Below are 18,921 nucleotides of genomic sequence, written 5' to 3'. Positions count from 1 at the left end.
CATTTTGATTTCCTTTCCTTTCTATGATTTGACCAGGATGAAAAGAATGGTACAATAAACAAGACATTCTGTATGTTGAGGTACTCTTTTTCTCTTTCTGATTCAGTTTCACAATGCTGAGTAAGGTGCTATTTCAAAATGTGGCATTGGACTTTATGTAGCCATGCAACCATGATACTCAAAGGCTGAGTGTAAGGAAGCAATAGAAGGAAAGGCAAGTATAAGAACGCACACAGAAATACACACACAGATAGGTTAATTTGATGAACAAAATGACTCTTTAAGCTTTTAATAAAAACAACACTTGTATATTAAAGAATCAACAACACAATAATCAAATGTTTAAGCATACTTAGGCCCACTGAAATCTGCATGATTGAACTCATTGTTGGAAAATAGCACAGGTCACTTTATTTGTGGAAGGAGTGCAAGAATGTTAAAGATTACCAGAAAGTTGTTTTGCAAAGTGTGAAGAACATCAGAGGATATGAACTTTTGTGGTACTGTTGTGCTATTGAAATGTTTTAAAAAATCCTACAGTGATGTGACCATTGGCAAAAGCTTGAGAAATGGTCCAACTGTTATAATTAAGTATCTGGAGAAGGAAAGTTGGAGACATTAATGAGCAGGCCCACTGTTTAGTACATAATAATAATAATAATAATAATAATAATAATAATAATAATAATATAGTTTATTTATACCTCCTGCCTCTCCCACGGATCAAGGCAGGATTACAACCTTAAAAGACACTTAGTACAATTTACAATCAATACAACAATAAAATACTAACCCTGTTTAGTACATGTTCCCAAAGTAATGTCAACTTCCAGAAGTCTTGACTGTTAGCCAAACTGGTGGGGGCTTCTGGGAGCTGAAGTCCATAACATGTGGAAGATCAAAGTTTGGGAGTCTCTGGTTTAATAGAAGGAAATTTTGACAACAATCTGATAAGAAAAAAGGAACTATAAACTCAGTATTTGCTCAATACGATGAAACCAAGAGGAAAAATTTAATCTAAAGATATAATCTAAAGAAATAAAATTGTCCACATACTGAGCTGCACATTAGGTTTCCTGACATTTAGGAACTCTTTTTTTTTTAAAAAAAGTTACTGTAGTTCAGAATGAGCCATTGTGGTATAGTAGTTTGAATGTTAGACTAGGGTCCAAAACACACTGCAGAAATAATTCAGTTTAAAAATGTAGTTTATTGTGGCACTAGAGCTATCTGACAGAGATAGGGATGCCATAACCCGCCTGCAGGTGGGGCAGTCACGTTTTTCATGGTACCGTCCCAGTCCCGGTCAGGTTACTGCCGATTCACGCCTCCTCCTCTGCCTTCGCCTTGGCGCGCTCCCCCTCCACGCGCGCACTCCGGAGGCAGGCAGGCAGGCAGCCACCTCCACCTCCTCTGCCCGAGCTGCCTCTATAGCCCCACGCACAGGCGCGCAAGCAGGGGCGAGTGCGCGCTGCCGCCGGCTGGGGCCAAGGCAAACGCCCGGTGCAGTCACACAGAAGTGCGCGGAGGCAGAGGAGAAGGTGGATGACTGCCTGCCTGCTGCCGGTGCGTGCTGACAGGGAGTGCGCCCAGGCAGGCACCTCCTCCTCCTCTGCCTCCGCCTTGGTGCGCTCCCCATCCGTGCGCACCGGCAGCAGGCAGGCAGTCACCCACTTCCTCCTCCTCTGCCTCCGCACGCTTCTGCAAGACCGCGCCGGGCATTTGCCTTGGCCCTGTCCGGCGGCAGCGCACACTTGCCCCCGCTTGCATGCCTGTGCGCGGGGCTATAGAGGCAGCCCAGGCCCTTGACACTGCCTGGCCAATGGCAGAATGGGGGGGGCTGTTTCCAGCCCCACTCTGCCATTGGCCAGCATCTAGGAGGAGGCGGAGCAGAGGAGGACTCTGGGCCCACATGGTGGGGAAAGCACATGGCGTGAAGAGGAGGAGGGGGAGGAGGAGGAGGATTTCCCTTCCATTTGTACAGGGCTGCTTTGTTTTAACAATGATAGTGATGATGATGATATCAGTCAGTTTCTGAGGCATGCGCTCACTGTTTCTGAAGGTGAGAGAGTGTGACTTTCCAAAGTGCATTTCTGTGTATTTTCGGTGCTTTTAATGCTAAAAGGTCTGCTTTAACAATGATGATGATGATGGTGGTGATATTGATATCAGCCAGATTCTGAGGCATGGCCAATGCAAGTTGCTCTGATTTTTACAAATTCATGCGCAGTGAAGAAAAAACAAAGTCCCTTCTGAGAAGTATAGTTGGTGCAAGACATCTGAAACCGAGGGCAAATCCACTTCTTGTTAAACCACCTTGACATGTTAAATATGCATAGCCATGTTAAACCATGCTAAGTGCGAAACCCAAAGAGTTTGGTTGTGCAATATGCCTCTGAAATATGCAAGAGGCAATGTTAAAATAAAGCCATGTTCAATGCCCAAATGTGCTGTTTGGAATGGGGGGGGGGGGGGTTGGCCAGAAAGGGAAGTACATTTCTGTCATCTGTCTAGGAATAATGCCCAAATGTCCTCCATTTTGATCATGCCTAAGAAACATGCATTTATATTAACATTTTTAAAAAAATCATCAAATTTTTTCACGTGTCCTCCATTTTAAAAAAAAAAGTGCCCTACATTTGAAAATGTTGTCCTACATTTGTCCTGGTTTGGAGGTCCTGAATTATGGCAACCCTAGACAGAGAAGACTAAATGTTTCACAAAACTACCCAGAATTCACTAGTATTGAGCCAGTGTGCTTTGAACCCAGACCTCTGGGAGACTACAAATCATTACTCAGCCATGGAAACTGGGTGTTCTTGGAACAAAAAAATTCCACCAAACAGTGATACCTTTATTGGACCAACCACAATTTTGATAAGATGTGATGTTTTCAAAGAAAATTTTAAAATAATAAAAAAAATTGAATTTAAATTAAAAATATTAAAAAATAATAATTGAGGACTCTCCTTTCTCCTCCCATTGAATGTCACCCCATTCACCCCATTTCTTAAACCTTTTGAAGGGACACAGGCAAGCCCCACAGCCTGTTTCTGCCAAAAGGCAGATTTTCAAGGAGCACTGGTGTCACACACACATACCTATTCACACCCCTGCTGTATAGACAGTTGAAATAATTTGCATTATGTGCAGAGAAAATAACATCACTCTGGACTAGCCATGACAGTCTCCAGTCCTTTGCATGTAACCTTCCAAATACATTACAGACAGGCACATATCACTAAAGCCCAATGTAATTTCGCCCCCAAAATGAAAAGCTATTTTCATTCTGTCAGTTTAAAGCAACAGAAGCGTGGCATGATGCTTCCTTGTTCTAAATTCCACTGCTTCTCCTTGTCACAGTAGCTATTTGGTTTTTTTTTATGGTTTCAGGGATGAGTTATAAACTTTTTTACTTAATGTATGGTTGGTACCTCAGGCATACCTGTACGGACTGGTGTGATTACATATATATTCAAAATAGGTTTACCTAAGTTTAAAGGCAAGTACTGCAATGCAAGAGCAAGATCAGAGTTAGAAAAAAACCCTACACATAACTGGATAGAGTTGCTATTTGTATAAATAATGTGCAGTAGTTCTACTTGTGGCCTTTTCAGTTTTCTGTGTCATTCCAGAAAGAGGTTGCTCCACTTTTTATGGTTATACAGTGATGTATTTGAGACCTGAACTAATCAAGAGTTTAGCTCAAAGGAAATGGTGTCCGTATAGATCTGATGGGCAGATTCTGTGGCAGAATGAGGGCAATTGGCCAGCACTATAAGTCAACCTCATGTATAAGTCAAGGCCAGGTTTTGGCTTTGGGGCCAAAATTATGGATTATGATATGACCTGTGGATAAATTGAGGGTAAAACTTAGGGGCATATAACAAGGATCTAAAGGATGAAGGAAAGGAAAACAATGTCAAAAAACATACAAAATTCCCGCAGGCATAATTGTATTCACACTAAAGGCTGGATGGCTGAGAGAGTAGAGAAGACAGATTATATTCTTCCCTTTCACCAGAGGATGGTTCCCTTTTTATACAGTGCAGCCTTGCCTTACGCGGCGATCCGTTCCGCCTCCCCCTCCGCGTAAGGCAAGTACCACGTAAACAGAATGGGGGTTGTGGTTGCAGTGGCGCAGTGTGCACGTGCCATGGGCGTGTGCGCCATTCCATGTTTTGCAGCGCGGATTCCGCGTAAAGTGGAAGCCGCGTATGGCACACCTGCATATGGAGTGGGCGTGCTGTAATGAGAATTAAAGTACAGTACATAAATTGACCCATAGATAAGTCAATTCTGGGTTTTGGGGCCAATTTTCTGACTAAACTCAAGTTATACATGAACATATACAGTAATTGCATGGATATTTGCCATTTTTTATAATCCCACCTATTCAATAATCGTTCCAAGAAGATTACATCTGGCTGGAGATCTTTCATGGGAATTTATTGTTGTCTGTCTTCAAGTCACTTCTGATTTATGATGACCTCAGAGAGCCAGAGTGGTGTAGTGGTTTGAGCATTGGACTATGACTCCGGAGAACAGGGTTCAATTCCCTCTTGGCCAAGAACCCCACTGGGTGATCCTGGGCAAGTGACACTCTCTCCGCCTCAGAAGCTGGCAATGGTAATCCCCCTCTGAAGACACTTGCCAAGAAAACCCCATGATAGGCTCACGTTAGGGTCACCGTAAGTCAGAAACGACCTGAAGGCACGAAACAACAAAATGTCAAGCCATCGGCCTGTGAGGGAGAGAATAGGCTGGCCCAGCGTCATCAGGGGTTAGCCTGAAGATAGAGGCTCCTCCCTCCCTAACTGTCATCTTCCGGCCTCTGAGGGAGAGAATAGGCTAGCCCAGTTCCACCAGGGCTAGCCTAAAGAAGAAGAGCCCTCTCTCCGGTCCATCTGCCTTGGTCCCGGCCTCAGAGGGAGAGAAGAATGCTGGACCTGATTCCCTCCCCCCTCACCTTTCCCTTCTCCTTTTGTGTCGTGTCTTTTAGATTGTAAGCCTGAGGGCAGGGAACCGTCTATTATCCCCTCTGTTGTAAACCGCTCAGATTCCCAGTGATTGGGCGGTATATAAATAAATCCTATCATCATCATCATCATCATCATCATCATGGGATGTTTATTTGGGGGGCATGATTTGTTCAGAAGGGAATGGCCATTGTCTTTCTCTGAGGCTGAGAGTGTGTGACTTGCCCAAAGTCACCAAGTGGGAATTCAAATCTTGATCTCAAGAGTCATAGTCCAACACTCAAACTCTTCTATACTTGCCTATAAACATATAACTACCAGACTATATGGTATTAATATCCTTTATTTTAATTATGAATTTAGAAATTAATAATAAACAGTAACATCCAGAAACTGTTATGCATTCTTTAAATTCCCTGAAAGAAATTCAAATTATAGATCTTCAGTTACCAAAGTTACAGTTTACAGCTGCTGCTCAAATGTTTAAAAATGAACAGAAGAGTCAGAGAAGGATGTTAAGGAATGGTTTGTTTCTGTCTTTTTTATTTTGTTGTGACTGAATAATGTTATCACTTTTGAGAGTCCTGTTGGGCAAAAAAGTAATGTTTAAATATTTCTAGTAAAACTGCTTGCCTGAGTTTTAAAAGACTGTTTAATCATCTATGCTTGGTTCTACATGAAAATATTGGATATTATAGGTGCTCCAATATCCCCAAAATCTCTAGAAACCTGCAAAGAAAGTCTCTATTACAATTACAGTATCTTTAAAGAAATGTTTATTCAAATTAAATAGCAATATCTTGGAATGGAGGCAGGTGAACAAAGACAATCCTCCATATAAAATGACAATAACCTAACTCCTTTTTAAAGTCATGCAAGCTAGCAACCATCATCATCATAATACTATGGCACTGAATTCCACAAAGTTAATTATACACGCTGTTTTGCTTGGCTCACCTGCTAATTATCTGAAGTGGATGACCCCAGGTTCCAGTATTAAGACACAGTGAGAAGAAGCAACCGTTCCCATTCTTCACTCTATGTATAGCTTCATCACGTACTTGTGACTTGCTTCTCTGCACTCTAATATAAGCTGCAGTCTTAATCATGAAACAACAACACATGCTGCCAACAAACACTGCAAGAAACGTGAAAGAGAGATGGGCAGATATCAGTCTTATGAATTCTACTTTATTTTTAAAATGAGAACCCAAGATGATCTGCTCCACAATGGAGCCTGGCTCAAAAATGGATGACCCCAGACCAGGGTGACCAGACGTCCGAACTGCAAAGGAGGACAAGGCACTGCAAAACATGTGCCTTGTCCTCCTTTGAGAAAGTGGAGCGTGTCAAAAAAAAAGGAAGGCGTGCCAAAATAAAACCTAAAATGTGGGACAGTCAACAAAGATGAAGGACATTACAAAATTTAAAAAAAAAAAGCCAGTAAGACTAATATAAATGTAACCTTATCCTTCTTTATCATGTTGAAATGGAGGACAGGACAGGAGATTTAAATGATGTATAGCAAGTACAATAGCAAGAATTGCTATGAGCAGTCCATGAGCAGTTTACAACTGTAAGATAATTGCCCCCAACAAAGCTGGGTTTTCATATTAGCGACCTATGGAAGGATGCCTGGCTGAGTCGACCCAGAGCCCCTGGCTGGGACTGAACTCACAGCCTTGTGCCACCAGGGCATGTCCTGGAAAAGGAGGACTATAGCACCCAAAAGGCAGTAACTGACTTGCATGAGCTAGAGATGAAAAGCAACCAGTTTACTATAGAGAAGAAGGAACACTGTCGTCTTGTTTGCTTGTTGTCATTGTTTAGTTGTCACATTGGCACTTCGCTTTCTCTTTGCAGCCTTATGATTGCAACAACCCTGCAAGGCAAGCCAGGCAGACAGACAGAAGGACTGACTGTTCCAGGGACTTTCATGGGTCACTGGGGACTTGAACCTGGAATTCCCCGCTGACTAGTCTCTATTTACTGACGAGGCTCCTTGGCCGGAGCGGGGCGTCAGCCCAAGTTTCCTGACTGAGAGCAGCAAGGATAAGGGAGGAGGGCGGCTGCCGGGAAGCCCTGCGGAAACGGCCGCCTCGCCTCAAGGGCGGCACCGCGGAAGCAACGAACGACGCTCCTTCCCGGCAGCCATGACGTCACGCTCCACGCACGCGGCGGATCAGGCCCCGTTGCCAAGGAGACGGGGAGAGAACGCTCGCGCGCAAGGGTCAACGGCCGCTCCTTCCCCCTCCCTGGGTTTCTCTTTACCATAGAGACGCGCCTCGCGCGAGTGCCCAGAGCGCCATAAACAAGAACCCGGAAGCGTGCCGTCAGGGCGGTTTATCCCTCCCTCCGCTCTACGGAAAGGAGAAGGGGAGGGGCATAGGCCCCCCCTCGCTCAAGAAGGGAGAAAATGGCGGAAGTTGAGTGAGTGGCTCCTTTATAAAGGCCGGGGGCGGGAGGCTGGGGCAGGTCCCAGGGGCGGATGGAGGGCTTCCGGAGGGGAGATGGTTTTAGCATAGGATCGTAGAGTTGGAAGAGACCCCAAGGGCCCTGATCCAGCCCAGCCCCAGTCTGCCATGCAGGAACTCTCAGTCAAAGCATCCCCATTGACAGATGGCCACCAAGCCTCTGCTTAAAGACCTCCAAGGAAGGAGACTCCACCACTCTCTGAGGGACTTTGTTCCACTGTCGAACAGCCCTTACTGTCAGGAAATTCCTCCTAATGTTGAGGTGGAATCTCTTTTCCTGCAGCTTGCATCCATTGCTCTGGGTCCTAGTCTCTGGAGCAGCAGAAAACAAGCTTGCTGCCTCCTCAATATGACATCCCTACCAATATTTAAAGAGGGCTATCATATCACCTCTTAACCTTCTCTTCTCCAGGCTAAACATCCCCAGTTCCCTGAGTCTTTCCTCATAGGGTTTCATGGTTTCCAGACCCTTCACCATTTTAGTCACCCTCCTTTGGACACATGGCTCCAGTTTCTCAATGTCCTTTCTGAATTGTGGTGCCAAGAACTAGACACAATATTCCAGGTGGGGTCTGACCAAAGCAGAATAGAGTGGCACTATTACTTCTCTTGATCTAGACACTATACTTCTATTGATGTAGCCTAAAATCACATTGGCCTTGTTAGCTGCCGCATCACACTGTTGGCTCCTGTTCAACCTGTGGCCTACTTGGACTCCCAGATCCCTTTCACACGTAAAGTCTCTCGTTCAGCCAGGTGTCCCCATCCTATATCTGTGCATTACATTTTTCCACCCTAAGTGCAGTACCTTGCATTTCTCCATGCTATCAAGTAGTTTCTGACTTATGGAGACCCTATTAAGGCGACACTATCCTGGGGTTTTCTTGGCAAGATTTCTTCAGAGGGGGCTTCCCATTGCCTTCTGAGGCTGAGAGAGTGTGACTTGCCCAAGGCCACCCAGAGTGTTTCATGGCCAAGGAAACATTTGAACTCTGGTCTCCATAGTCCAGTGCTCAAACCACCAAACCATGCTGGCTCTCAGGGTTTGCCATAAATCAGAAATGACTTGACAGCAAACTCCAGTGTTGATTCTCCAATCGGATATAACCTTCTTGGATCATGGGGTTTCCTTGACAAGATTTGTTCAGCGGGGGGTTTGCCGCTACAATAGATAAAGCACTATCTTATGTTCAAATTATGCTGGTTGGAGGCATTTGTTGATTTGGTTGAAATCTGCAGAATTTGGATCGAGATCAACTGTAGCATAACATTATGTTACTATAGCTGAACTTACAACAGGACCGGTCCTTTGTTGTCCTTGTGTGCCTTAAAGTTGTTTCCAATTCAGGGCGACCCTAAGGAGAACTGATCATGGGGTTTTCTTGGCAAGATTTGTTCAGCGGAGATTTACCATTGCCTCCCCCTGAGGCTGAGAGTGTGTGACTACTACTAGTAGAAATTTGCTGTTGTGTGCCTTAAGGGCATTTCCAACTTATGGCAACCCTAAGATGACCCTATCATGGGATTTTCTTGGCAGGTTTCTTCAGAAGGGATTGCCATTGCCATTAGCATCCTCTGGGGGTGAGAGTGTGTGACATGCCCAAGGTCACCCAGTGGGTTGAATGATGAAAGCAGCCAGGTCTTGTCACGGCTTTTCTGGCACAAATGCTCTGGGGCAGGTTCATAGGTGCTCCAAGTTTTGTGTGAGTGGAAACCAGTCACCACTGTGACTGCATCCACAGGCTCCCAGGTCAGGTTTCCAAGGAATTGAAGTCTGGTTTACCAATGGATAATAATAATAAAACAATGAACTCAGTCAAGGAGGCCACAGTGTCCCTGAGCCAACTTTTGGTGACCCTAAGGTCCTATCTTGGGTTTTTCTTGGCATGTTTTTTCAGAGGGCATCCTCTGAGGGTGAGAGAGTGTGACTTACTCAAGGTCTTCAGGGCTGAGCAGGGATTCAAACCCTGGTCTCCTAATGTCCTAGTCCAACATTCAAACTTCTACACCTCAGAATGGTGGTGCAGGGCCCCCAAAGGGGAAGTTTCGTAGATTTTTTCCCCCATAGGATCATAGAGAGGCAAGAGATCTTATGGCCATCCAGTCCAACCCCATTCTACTGTGGAGGAAAACACAGTGAAAGCACTCCTGACAGATGGCAATCCAGCCTTTGTTTAAAAACAGCCAAAGAAGGAGACTCTACCACTCTCCAAGGCTGTGTATTCCATTGTCAAATAGCTTTTGGTGTGAGAATTGGGAGCGGTGCATATCGGCCATTAAGGCTGGCCTGGGGATGGAGTCCATATGACATACACCCTCACTCCGCCTCCATGGCGACGTGATACTGTGCACCGCTCCACACAGTGCATGGCATCATAACATTCCTCTGGCGCTGCACCAACATAACACAGTGCCAAAAGAGCACCTTAAAGCCGCAGCTATCACATCCTTTTCAGGGCGCAAAAAGGAGCTGCCTTTTGTGGCTCCTTTTTGTGCCCTGGAAAGGCCAGATCGAGGCTGCAGCGTGTGGTTGTTGCAGTCCTGATCCAACGCAGCTGTAGGCCCTAATCACTCCTTTCTCTCTTCTTCCCCAACTTTTTTATATGTAAAATTTACACATGCGTTGAGTTAAATTTCGAGTTTACTTGAATAAAACTTTTCTAATTTGAATGATGTTATAGAATCATAGAGTTGGAAGAGACCGCAAGGGCCATCAACTCCAACCCCCTGCCATGCAGGAAATTAAATCAAAGCATCCCCAACAGATGGCCATCCAGCCTCTGTTTAAAAACCTCTAAGGAAGGAGACTCCACTACACTCAGAGGGAGCTTGTTCCACTGTCTAACAGCCCTTACTGTCAGAAAATCCCTCCTAATGTTGTGGTGGAATCTCTTTTCCTGCAGCTTGCATCCATTGCTCTGGTTCCTTTTCTCTGGAGCAGCAGAAAACAAGTTAGCTCCCTCCTCAATGTGACATCCCTTCAAGTATTTAAACAGGGCTATAATATCACCTCTTAACCTTCTCTTCTCCAGGCTAAACATCCCCAGCTCCCTAAGGCGTTCCTCATAGGACATCCTTATAAAATGTTAAAATATGACTACATGAATGTGTGAATGAAAATATGCATACTACATAAACTAAAAAAATTATTTCTATACCATGTTCAGGGCAGCGGGGGGGAATGACGTCCCCATGTAAATGTAAAGGGGGAGGGAAAGGTAAAAGTTTTGAGAAGTGCTGCACTACACCACACAGATAATGAGTTTTATGGCACCTTAAAGATTAATCAGTTTTGTTTGGCATCACCTTTTGTGGACAGCTTCCAGTTTCATAAAATCCATCATCTCATGAAGTGGGCTGAAATCCATAAAGGTTTATGTTAAATAAAATGTTAGGTCCAAAAAAACACACACTGAAGAAATAATCCAGTCTGAGACCACTTTCACTGCCCTGGCTCAGTGCTATGGAATCCTGGGAATTGTAGCTTATTGTTGCACCAGAGCTCTGACAGGGAAGGCTAACCATCTCACAAAAGTACAGTTCCCAAAATTCCCTAGCACTGAGCCAGGGCAGTTAAAACAGTCTCAAATTGGATTATTTCTGCAGTGTGTTTTGGACCGTTAGTCTGTAACGTGCTGTAAGACTACCACCTTGGAAATTGTTGTATTGGGCTATATGCCTTGGCAACCTCAGTTTTGGAATTAGAAATGAAGCTGCGGATGCTAGTTTTAGGCTATGGGCTGGCTGCAGTCAAGGCCTGCATACGCATCTGGACAACTGCCCAACTTCCAGGTGGCTTCAGAACTGCGAAACTTCCCGGACGGCAGCTTTAAAGGGCCATCAGTTCTGGCCATAAGTTTAAGTACATACTTGTTACATTTCACTCTTCTGTCCACATCAAAAATTCATCAGAAGTCTTTTAGGCATTGGAGGTGGCTGTTTTGAGAACTTCTGAGTGCAGGGTTTAGCATGCCCGTTTGCAGTCCCCAAATGATACTTCTAATGGCTTTTAACAAAGACAGCACCTGCCAAATGCTAACAAGCTTGAAAGGAATGGGTTGTACTTTTTTTTTTTTGTTGCATATTCTTCCTCAGCTTCAGCAAAGCTGCTATAAATGGTGATGATGGAAATGTCTTAGACTGGAAAGGTGATGATATGCTTCCTTTGAATCTAAGCAATACATCTTCTCAAAAGGACAGGTAAATAAGAAGATGGGTTTCAACTTTATCATTTAGTATCACCATGCTACCATGAACACGCTTGATTTTTATGTGATTTTGGATTTTAAGCATAGTTGAAAATGGTCAGTAATTGCATGGAAAACTATCAGGGAAATCAGGAGATAGCCAGGTATATTTAGGATCCCTGGAGTGCTGCTTATAGTCAGAGATCACCATACTGGGCTGCATGGACCATAGTCTGACTTAGCAGCATACTATGTTCCTAACTTTTCAGAGAGAATTGGTTGATGGTTTGAAGAAGGTGGAGGCAGACAGTAGACAGCCTTAATCAAATAGTAGTAAGAAAGTAAACAAGAGTGTTGAGTTCTTCCTTCTGCCCTCCTATCCTTTGCAAACTGTTGGCACTCTCCACTTGTATACACTGCTAGACTAGGACCTGAAAGATCCAGATTTTAGTCTCCACTGAGCCATGAAACCTTCTGGATGACCTTGGGCAACTAACTTTTCGTTTACCATGCAGCTTTTGTGTGGTGAAGATAAAGTAGAGACGAGGAAGACAATGTATACTATATTGTTGAGACCCTCTTAAAAACTTTTGGAAGTTGATTAGGCTCAGAGGTAACTGCTTGTTCAGTGCAAGAAGCTGATATGTCATGATTCGTTCAAAAATGGGTACAGTGGAAGGCAGTAGGAAAAAAGAAGTTCACAGGTAGATTGATTCAGCTAAGGAAGCAATAACTTTATAAGACCTATGCCAGGGCTGTTGATCACACAGGGTTGGAGGTCTCTCATGTATAGGTTGTCATTGCTTGAAGCTGACATGATGACAAATAATAACAACCAACAACTCTTCCTCACTCCACCACAATTTTAAAACCCTAAAATTAACATTTCAATTTTTTTAAAAAATTACCTTTATTTTATCTTTTTCCAGAATTCAGGTTCTTAAATGGTGGCATTTATATACTACAAACAGTACAACTCCCACACAAGGGGGAAAGTGTTGCCATGCTCGGGGAAAACCCTCATTTGCAAAACCTCTAAAGATTTGTTAAAACCCCAACGATTCTGTTGAGAACCTTGCATGCGGTAACATTTTCTTGCAGAGCCTACTTTTGTCTCCCTCTTCAGTGATTAATGACTTCATCGACAGCAATTAAATAAATGTTATGAGTGACGTCCTGTGTTTTCTTTTAATCCAGTATCTATCTTATCAGAGAGTCCTTCTGTCATCCAGCACACCTTTTTTTGCCCTTGTATGTTTCCATTTCTTTTTGCAATGTGTATGACAGTATACAAAATATTCTTGCTTTGTTTTGTTGTAGTATAATGTGTCAACACAAATGCTGTAACATCTGTGGTATCTATATTTTTTCTAGTTTCCTAATTTGTAGCAGGAACTCAGCTGTGTCTTTCCATCATCTACTGTCCTTTTGAAAATGCATCAGATTTCCACATAGTCCTCCATATTTTTCAGATGTGAAAAGACTTCTCTTGCCATCATCCTGATTTGACCTCAGTAAAATACAGTCGGCCCTTGTTATACATGGATTTCTTATACACGGATTCAAGCATCCACAGTTTGAAAATGAACAAAAATATCAAACCTTGATTTTCCTTTTTTTCATAAGAGGTGCCATTTTGCTATGTCATTATATTGAATGGGACTTGATCATATACAGATTTTGTTTGGATCTTGGAACCAAACCCCAGCGTATAACAAGGGTCCACTAGTAAAATATATTCCACTCCCCTGTCTCATGCATTCCCACCAACCTGGCCTGACTCCCTTACAGTCATATATGTGTATGTGTACACACACACACACACACACACACACACACTTTCTCTCTCAATATATATGTGTGTGTGTGTTAAAATACAGTACTTTGACTCTTATACTTGAGTTATACAGTATGTGGTAAAAAAAACCCTTGTTTTATTGGCATCAGAGCATAAGGCACTTTAAATACATACATGATGGATATTTACTGAGGACTTAAACTTTGATTTTTTTAAAAAAAGATAGTATTTGTTTTATTGTGTCTGTTTTCTCAAAACATAACTACAGGTGTATAGTGTCTCTGTGTAACAACACACTGAATGTGTTGCATAATGTTTGTTTTGGTAACAGAATCAGGAACATTTATCCAGTGAACATTTTCCGCATGTCTAACATCAAGGAGGCATTGCTCTACCCTCAACCTTGAGGGAAAAGTGGATTATAAATAAAGTTAATGATATTCATTCCCTACTTTCTCTAGTTAAAAGGATCATGTTTCAGGTGGCAGGCCTCTTCAGGTCTTTTCTGCCACTAGGTTAGCTCAGGGTGGGCAACTTATGGGCTGCATGTGCCCTCTACTGGTTGTGTGCTCTCTGAAGCGCCCATTGCATACTGCCACATGTCAGTGAAGCATTGGCACCACATTTCCATGCTAAAACAAGACATGTAAGGAACATGCCTTGTTCTGCCACAGAAATGTGATTTGGATCAGTGCTTCTCAAGCATTTGTCCAGTGTTGCCAATCACCCTCGAAGGAAATCCCCCTGAAAATCCCCGAAACGCCCCCAAATTCCCTGGGACATCTGGGTCAGGGTCAGGGGGTGGGACTTCTGGGTCAAGGGGCTGCAAAGCACTATGGGAAGGCAAAAGGGGGAGGGGACTTCCGGGTCAGCCATTTTTTGGGGGGTCGGGAACTTCTGGGTCGGCCATTTCTTGGGCGGGAAAGGCATTTTTGGCCATTTTGAGAGTGAGTGGAAAGTGAGATAATTATCCATAAACTGAAAGGCTTTTACATTGAGCCCATGCCTTATGTGGGTTCCTAATAGGCGGCTTTCAGCATATGGGAAATGGGCATGTGCCCTGCGTGCACACATTGCCGCATGGCAAGCACGAGCCCCAATATATCCTTTGGATATAATAGGGCTCAAGCTTATGCAATATTTGCTTTACGCGGGGGGGGGGGGGGGTCGGTATGGATCCCCCATGTAAAGCAAGGGCCCACTAATTACCCAATGGGAAGGTTTAATTCCTCAGAAATTCCCCAGAAATTTTTATACCCAGAAATTACCCAGAAAGGCTTTTTATTACCTGGAAACTGGGGAATTCCCCAGAAATTGGCAACACAGCATTTGTCTGCCAACTGTTTTGGACTTCAGCTCCCAGGAGCCCTAGCCTACTTGACCTCCAGTCAAGAATCCTTGGAGCTGGTCCAAAACACCTGGAGGGCCAAAGTTAGAGATCCAGTGATTTAGGTATATCAGAAGTGGCTTTCCCCACCCTGAACTTTGTCTGGCAGAACTACTAAGTGTTAGCAGTTTCCTGAGAGCTGTATTCTGTGCTGAGATCCAGATTTGATCCGTCAGAGTTGCCCAGTCCTAGGCTAGATGGACAAATAATATATGGTAGAAGTAAGCTTGGTTGTTGATGTCATATACTTGATTCAAGCAGGAACTAGGGTATAGGTCAGTCTTCAGGTTTAGTTAGAGTGGAAGAAGAATTCACAACTACGTAAGTACATTGATGCTAGATAGGATGATAAGCTAAAGGAGAATCAGAAATGTGAAATGAAACTAGAACCAAGACAGTAGTTCACAAGAGCTCTCTCTTGAGCTTCCTAAAGAGAGCTGCAATGCTAGTAGTAAGAGATGTATATTCCTGTAGCAAGTCTTCCTGCCCCCCCTCCCCTCTTTCAGAGAAGATCCTGATGGAGAAGCTCCTCATAGCTAAATGTGTGCTTTGGATTTTCCACCTGTCTTGAGGGTAAAGGTGTAGGTACTGAGGGCCAAGATATAGTGAGGGCTTGTTAGGGGCCTGTGGTAGGTTAGCTTTGGAATCAGGGAACTCAACAGGCTCTTCAGAGTTTTCTGCATTGTTAGGGTTTCTCTATGTTCACCCACTTTTAATTCAGGTGGTATCTCTTCAGGGTCCTGGTCTGGTTGAATCCTAATTTTGTTCTTAGTTCTTTTCTTAACTTTGTATTCAGTGCAGTTAATGGAGTGCGCACAGCCTGGTTTGTAGGTCAGAAATAATATTGTTTGTCTGGCTTAATATACCAAGGGTGAAATAAATGAGGGGGAAGCATGGGTTTTCAGTAAAATGACTTCTAGTGTGTGTGTGTGTGTGTGTGTGTGTTTAGCAGTTAGGGCTATTGAAGGAAAGCTGCTGAATACTATATTGGCTTTCAGCTTTTCTTCAATAGCGATAACTGCTGAACACACATACTGGAAGTCATTTTACTAAAACAAATGCTGCTGAGTGTCTGCTTTTAGGATAGTGATTTGGGCACTGAACTATGACTCTGGAGGGCAGGGTTTGAATCCCCATTTGTCTGTGGAAACCCACTGGGTGACCTTGGACAGGTCATATTCTGTCAGCCTCCACAGGATGGGAAAGGCAAGCACCCTCAGAAGCAGGACTGGCTGGTTTAAACAAGGTTAATTTAAACCTTGATTTAAACCACTTCTGCTTTTTTAACTGATTTTTTTTTTTAAAAGTCTGGCTATTATTATTATTTTCTAACAGTCTTCCTGGAACAACAATGACTGTTTTGAATTTAAAATTTTGACTTTAATAGTTCATTGGCAGTTTTTCATTTTTAGACCAGTATCCAGGTAAGTTGCTTCTTCTTAATCACTTCATTTTATAGTGCAAGAAATACCATTCAGAAACAAATCCTTCAATTAATGTAAGTTCAATCAAAACAACTTGCTTGAAAAGAGCACTTTTTAAAGAGCAATTATTATTTAATCTGTTGGACATAACATCTGAACAGTATTTTGCTTCTTAATTTTCTGTTTTAGTCCTATATTGGTGTTGTTGTCCTATACTCCTATACATAGAGTATCTACTTGTCAATGTAATTTCCTACGTTTAATTGAAAGATGTACCATAAATCATATCAAAGCCTAATAACTTTGGATTGTTAATGTTAGAAAGTATTAAAACATGGTTGATCAAGCTTTCTAATATATAAAACAATATTTCTCAATTTTAAGATAATATCCAGGATTTGGACAGGGATTGAGAGGGCAGGTGGTCTTTTTTTACCTTACCCAGCAGCTTGTCTACATTATCAGTACTCATAGACTGAAATTGATCCAAGATAACCTCATTAATGGAGTCACTAGACATCTCTCTCGTTGACTCTGTACTAACGCTGGCATCTAAGTTGGCCCTTATCTGAGAGATTTTATCTGCAAAGTGGTCATTAAAGGCATCACAGCAGGCTCTCGTAGATTGAAAAGAGGATTCAAGGTGGAAGGAGTTTGAGTCAACATCTTAACCACCTTGAATAGCTCTGCTGGACAAGACTTTGCAGACGCAATAGATGCAGAGTAGAAAGACTTCTTCGCTGCAGCTTGCCACTCAATAGGCTTTAAGAAAAGTCCTATGACATGTCTTGTCAGATAAACGTCGAGTCTTCCGCCAGCAACGGTCTAGTCGTCCAGCCCGCTTCATCCTTCTAAGATCTTCAGTATACCAATAATTACAGTATTTATATGTGAAACTAATTAAGATTATTTATTACAGTATGTTTCTCAAATAATAGTTTCTCCTTTAGTCTTCCCTCAAAATTCTGTTTGTGAGTTTGATTTTGTTTCAGTTTTTCTTAGTCTTATTTAGGTTTGTATTTTCTTGCAGGTTCTCAAATGCTACTCATGATGTGTTCAATGTCACTCTTCACACAACGCTGGCTCTTACCACGAAGCTGGTGCTTCCTACACCTGCCAAACCTATCCTTCCAGTGCAAACTGGGGTTCAAGCTCAACAAGAGGAACAATCAAGTGGCATGACTATATTCTTTAGTCTTCTTGTATTAGGTGAATATGCATTCAACAATCTCTTATCAGTTACTTTTGATTGTATTCTGGAATTAACAGCCATAGTAGATAAGTGGAAAGATAGCGGTTGTGATATTTGATTTCATTTACTAGAATTTGCACATTTAAGAAGTCATATTCACAGTGCAATGTTTCAGATTTGAGAAAGACTATAGTCACAGAACTGAGGGTACCTTTTTGCACCGGATCGGGGCTGCAGCAACTGCACGCTGCGGCCCCTATCCGGCCTTTCGAGGGCGTGAAAAGGAGCTGAAAAATGCGGTTCCTTTTTGTGCTCTTGAAAGGGTGCCATAGCAGCGGCAGTGCAACTATACAGCGCTCCTTTGGGGCTGGATCGTATGGAGGGACGATTGTATTTAAAACAACTGGAATTCGTCTAAAGTATATCAGACAGTTAGAAAAATAGACACTGGCACGTTACAGACCACCCAAAACGGGCGGTCTGCTGGCGCCGTCATTTGCGGTGGCGAGGAGCCCCAGCGGCCAAACCGCAAGGCTCCTCTGCGCCACAAAAAAGATGCCCCAAAATGGCGCTTCTTCTTGCGGCGCGCTAATGATGCCACAAGGCGCCAATGGCGCACTCACAACGTCATTAGCGCTGTGCGACGTGCGGGCCCCAGAAACATTTTAAAAACATAGACAGATTCAAAACAAAAACCTTATACCCCAAAATCTTTGATAAATTTTAGCTTGGCACTAAAATGAAATCAGAGTCACCACCAATCAGCCTCCTAGGGAAGGTAGTCCTACCAATGTGTTGCCACATTTCCCGTGTTTTCCCTAAGTATGAGCCCGTACGGACAGGCCAAAATAAAGCTGCTTCAGGTCACTTTGGAGGTATGCTGTTTTAATGATGCATGTGTCCTAAGAGGCCAGAAGCTGCACCAAAGCCACACTCCAGTCCCGAGGGCTGGAGCACTGCTTTGGCACAGCTTCTGGCCTCTTAAGATGCATGTGTCATTTAATATTTTTAAGCCATGAATGGTTGAATCTGTGGATACAGAATCCATGGATACAGAGGGCTGACTGTATATGCAGGAAAGGGTACTCCTTCAGGTGAACAGGTTTTGGGCTGGTTAGGACTTTAATTGTCATCACCAGCACCTTGAATTCAGACCAGAAGCCTATTGGCAACCAGTGCTATTCTTCTCAGGTTGCTGTCATATGATTTCTTTGAAGTATCCCTCTGAACAGTCTAGATACTGCATATTGCACTAATTGCAGTTTCTATGTTAGCATCAAGGGAGGTTCCACATAGCAATAGTCTAATTGGGAATTTACAAATGCATGAACTCCTATGGAAAGGTTTTCCAGGTTACAATGTGCTGAGTGTAATATGGGCATCAAATTAAAATAGTTTCACACAACTCTCCACACAACAGGTGCCCATGGTTCAGTCAGTTAACTTTTTATTCCCAAAATACAAAATTGACTGTTTCAGT

The 18,921-nt window shown here is 43.2% G+C and overlaps 1 protein-coding gene and 1 long non-coding RNA gene across 7 annotated transcripts in view; one reads left to right on the top strand and one right to left on the bottom strand.

Annotated features, from left to right (window-relative positions):
* Positions 1–282: 282 nt before the first annotated feature.
* On the bottom strand, positions 283–6,919 carry LOC121927957. Its single transcript, XR_006103405.1, has 3 exons — positions 5,937–6,919; positions 794–915; positions 283–595 (listed from the first exon to the last, which is right to left on the bottom strand). It is a non-coding gene; the product is annotated as an uncharacterized LOC121927957 (long non-coding RNA).
* Positions 6,920–7,213: 294 nt separating this feature from the next.
* The window catches only part of SLC9A8 (solute carrier family 9 member A8), a 90,643-nt gene continuing 78,935 nt past the window's right edge, over positions 7,214–18,921 (top strand). For 3 of the 6 annotated variants that reach the window (XM_042462048.1, XM_042462050.1, XM_042462047.1), the window contains exons 1-3: positions 7,214–7,409; positions 11,549–11,653; positions 17,280–17,458. In XM_042462048.1, coding sequence (XP_042317982.1) covers positions 7,396–7,409; positions 11,549–11,653; positions 17,280–17,458 — 298 coding nt within the window. In that variant the 5' untranslated portion in view covers positions 7,214–7,395. Of the gene's footprint in view, positions 7,410–11,548; positions 11,654–17,279; positions 17,459–18,921 lie in introns of those variants that run through there. The other 3 variants (XM_042462051.1, XM_042462049.1, XM_042462052.1) reach the window with 3 other exon arrangements.

Source organism: Sceloporus undulatus, chromosome 4, assembly GCF_019175285.1.
Source record: "Sceloporus undulatus isolate JIND9_A2432 ecotype Alabama chromosome 4, SceUnd_v1.1, whole genome shotgun sequence".
Taxonomy (NCBI): domain Eukaryota; kingdom Metazoa; phylum Chordata; class Lepidosauria; order Squamata; family Phrynosomatidae; genus Sceloporus; species Sceloporus undulatus.
The sequence above is the reverse complement of the archived record's forward strand: the minus strand, read 5'-3'. Positions and strand labels throughout refer to the sequence as shown.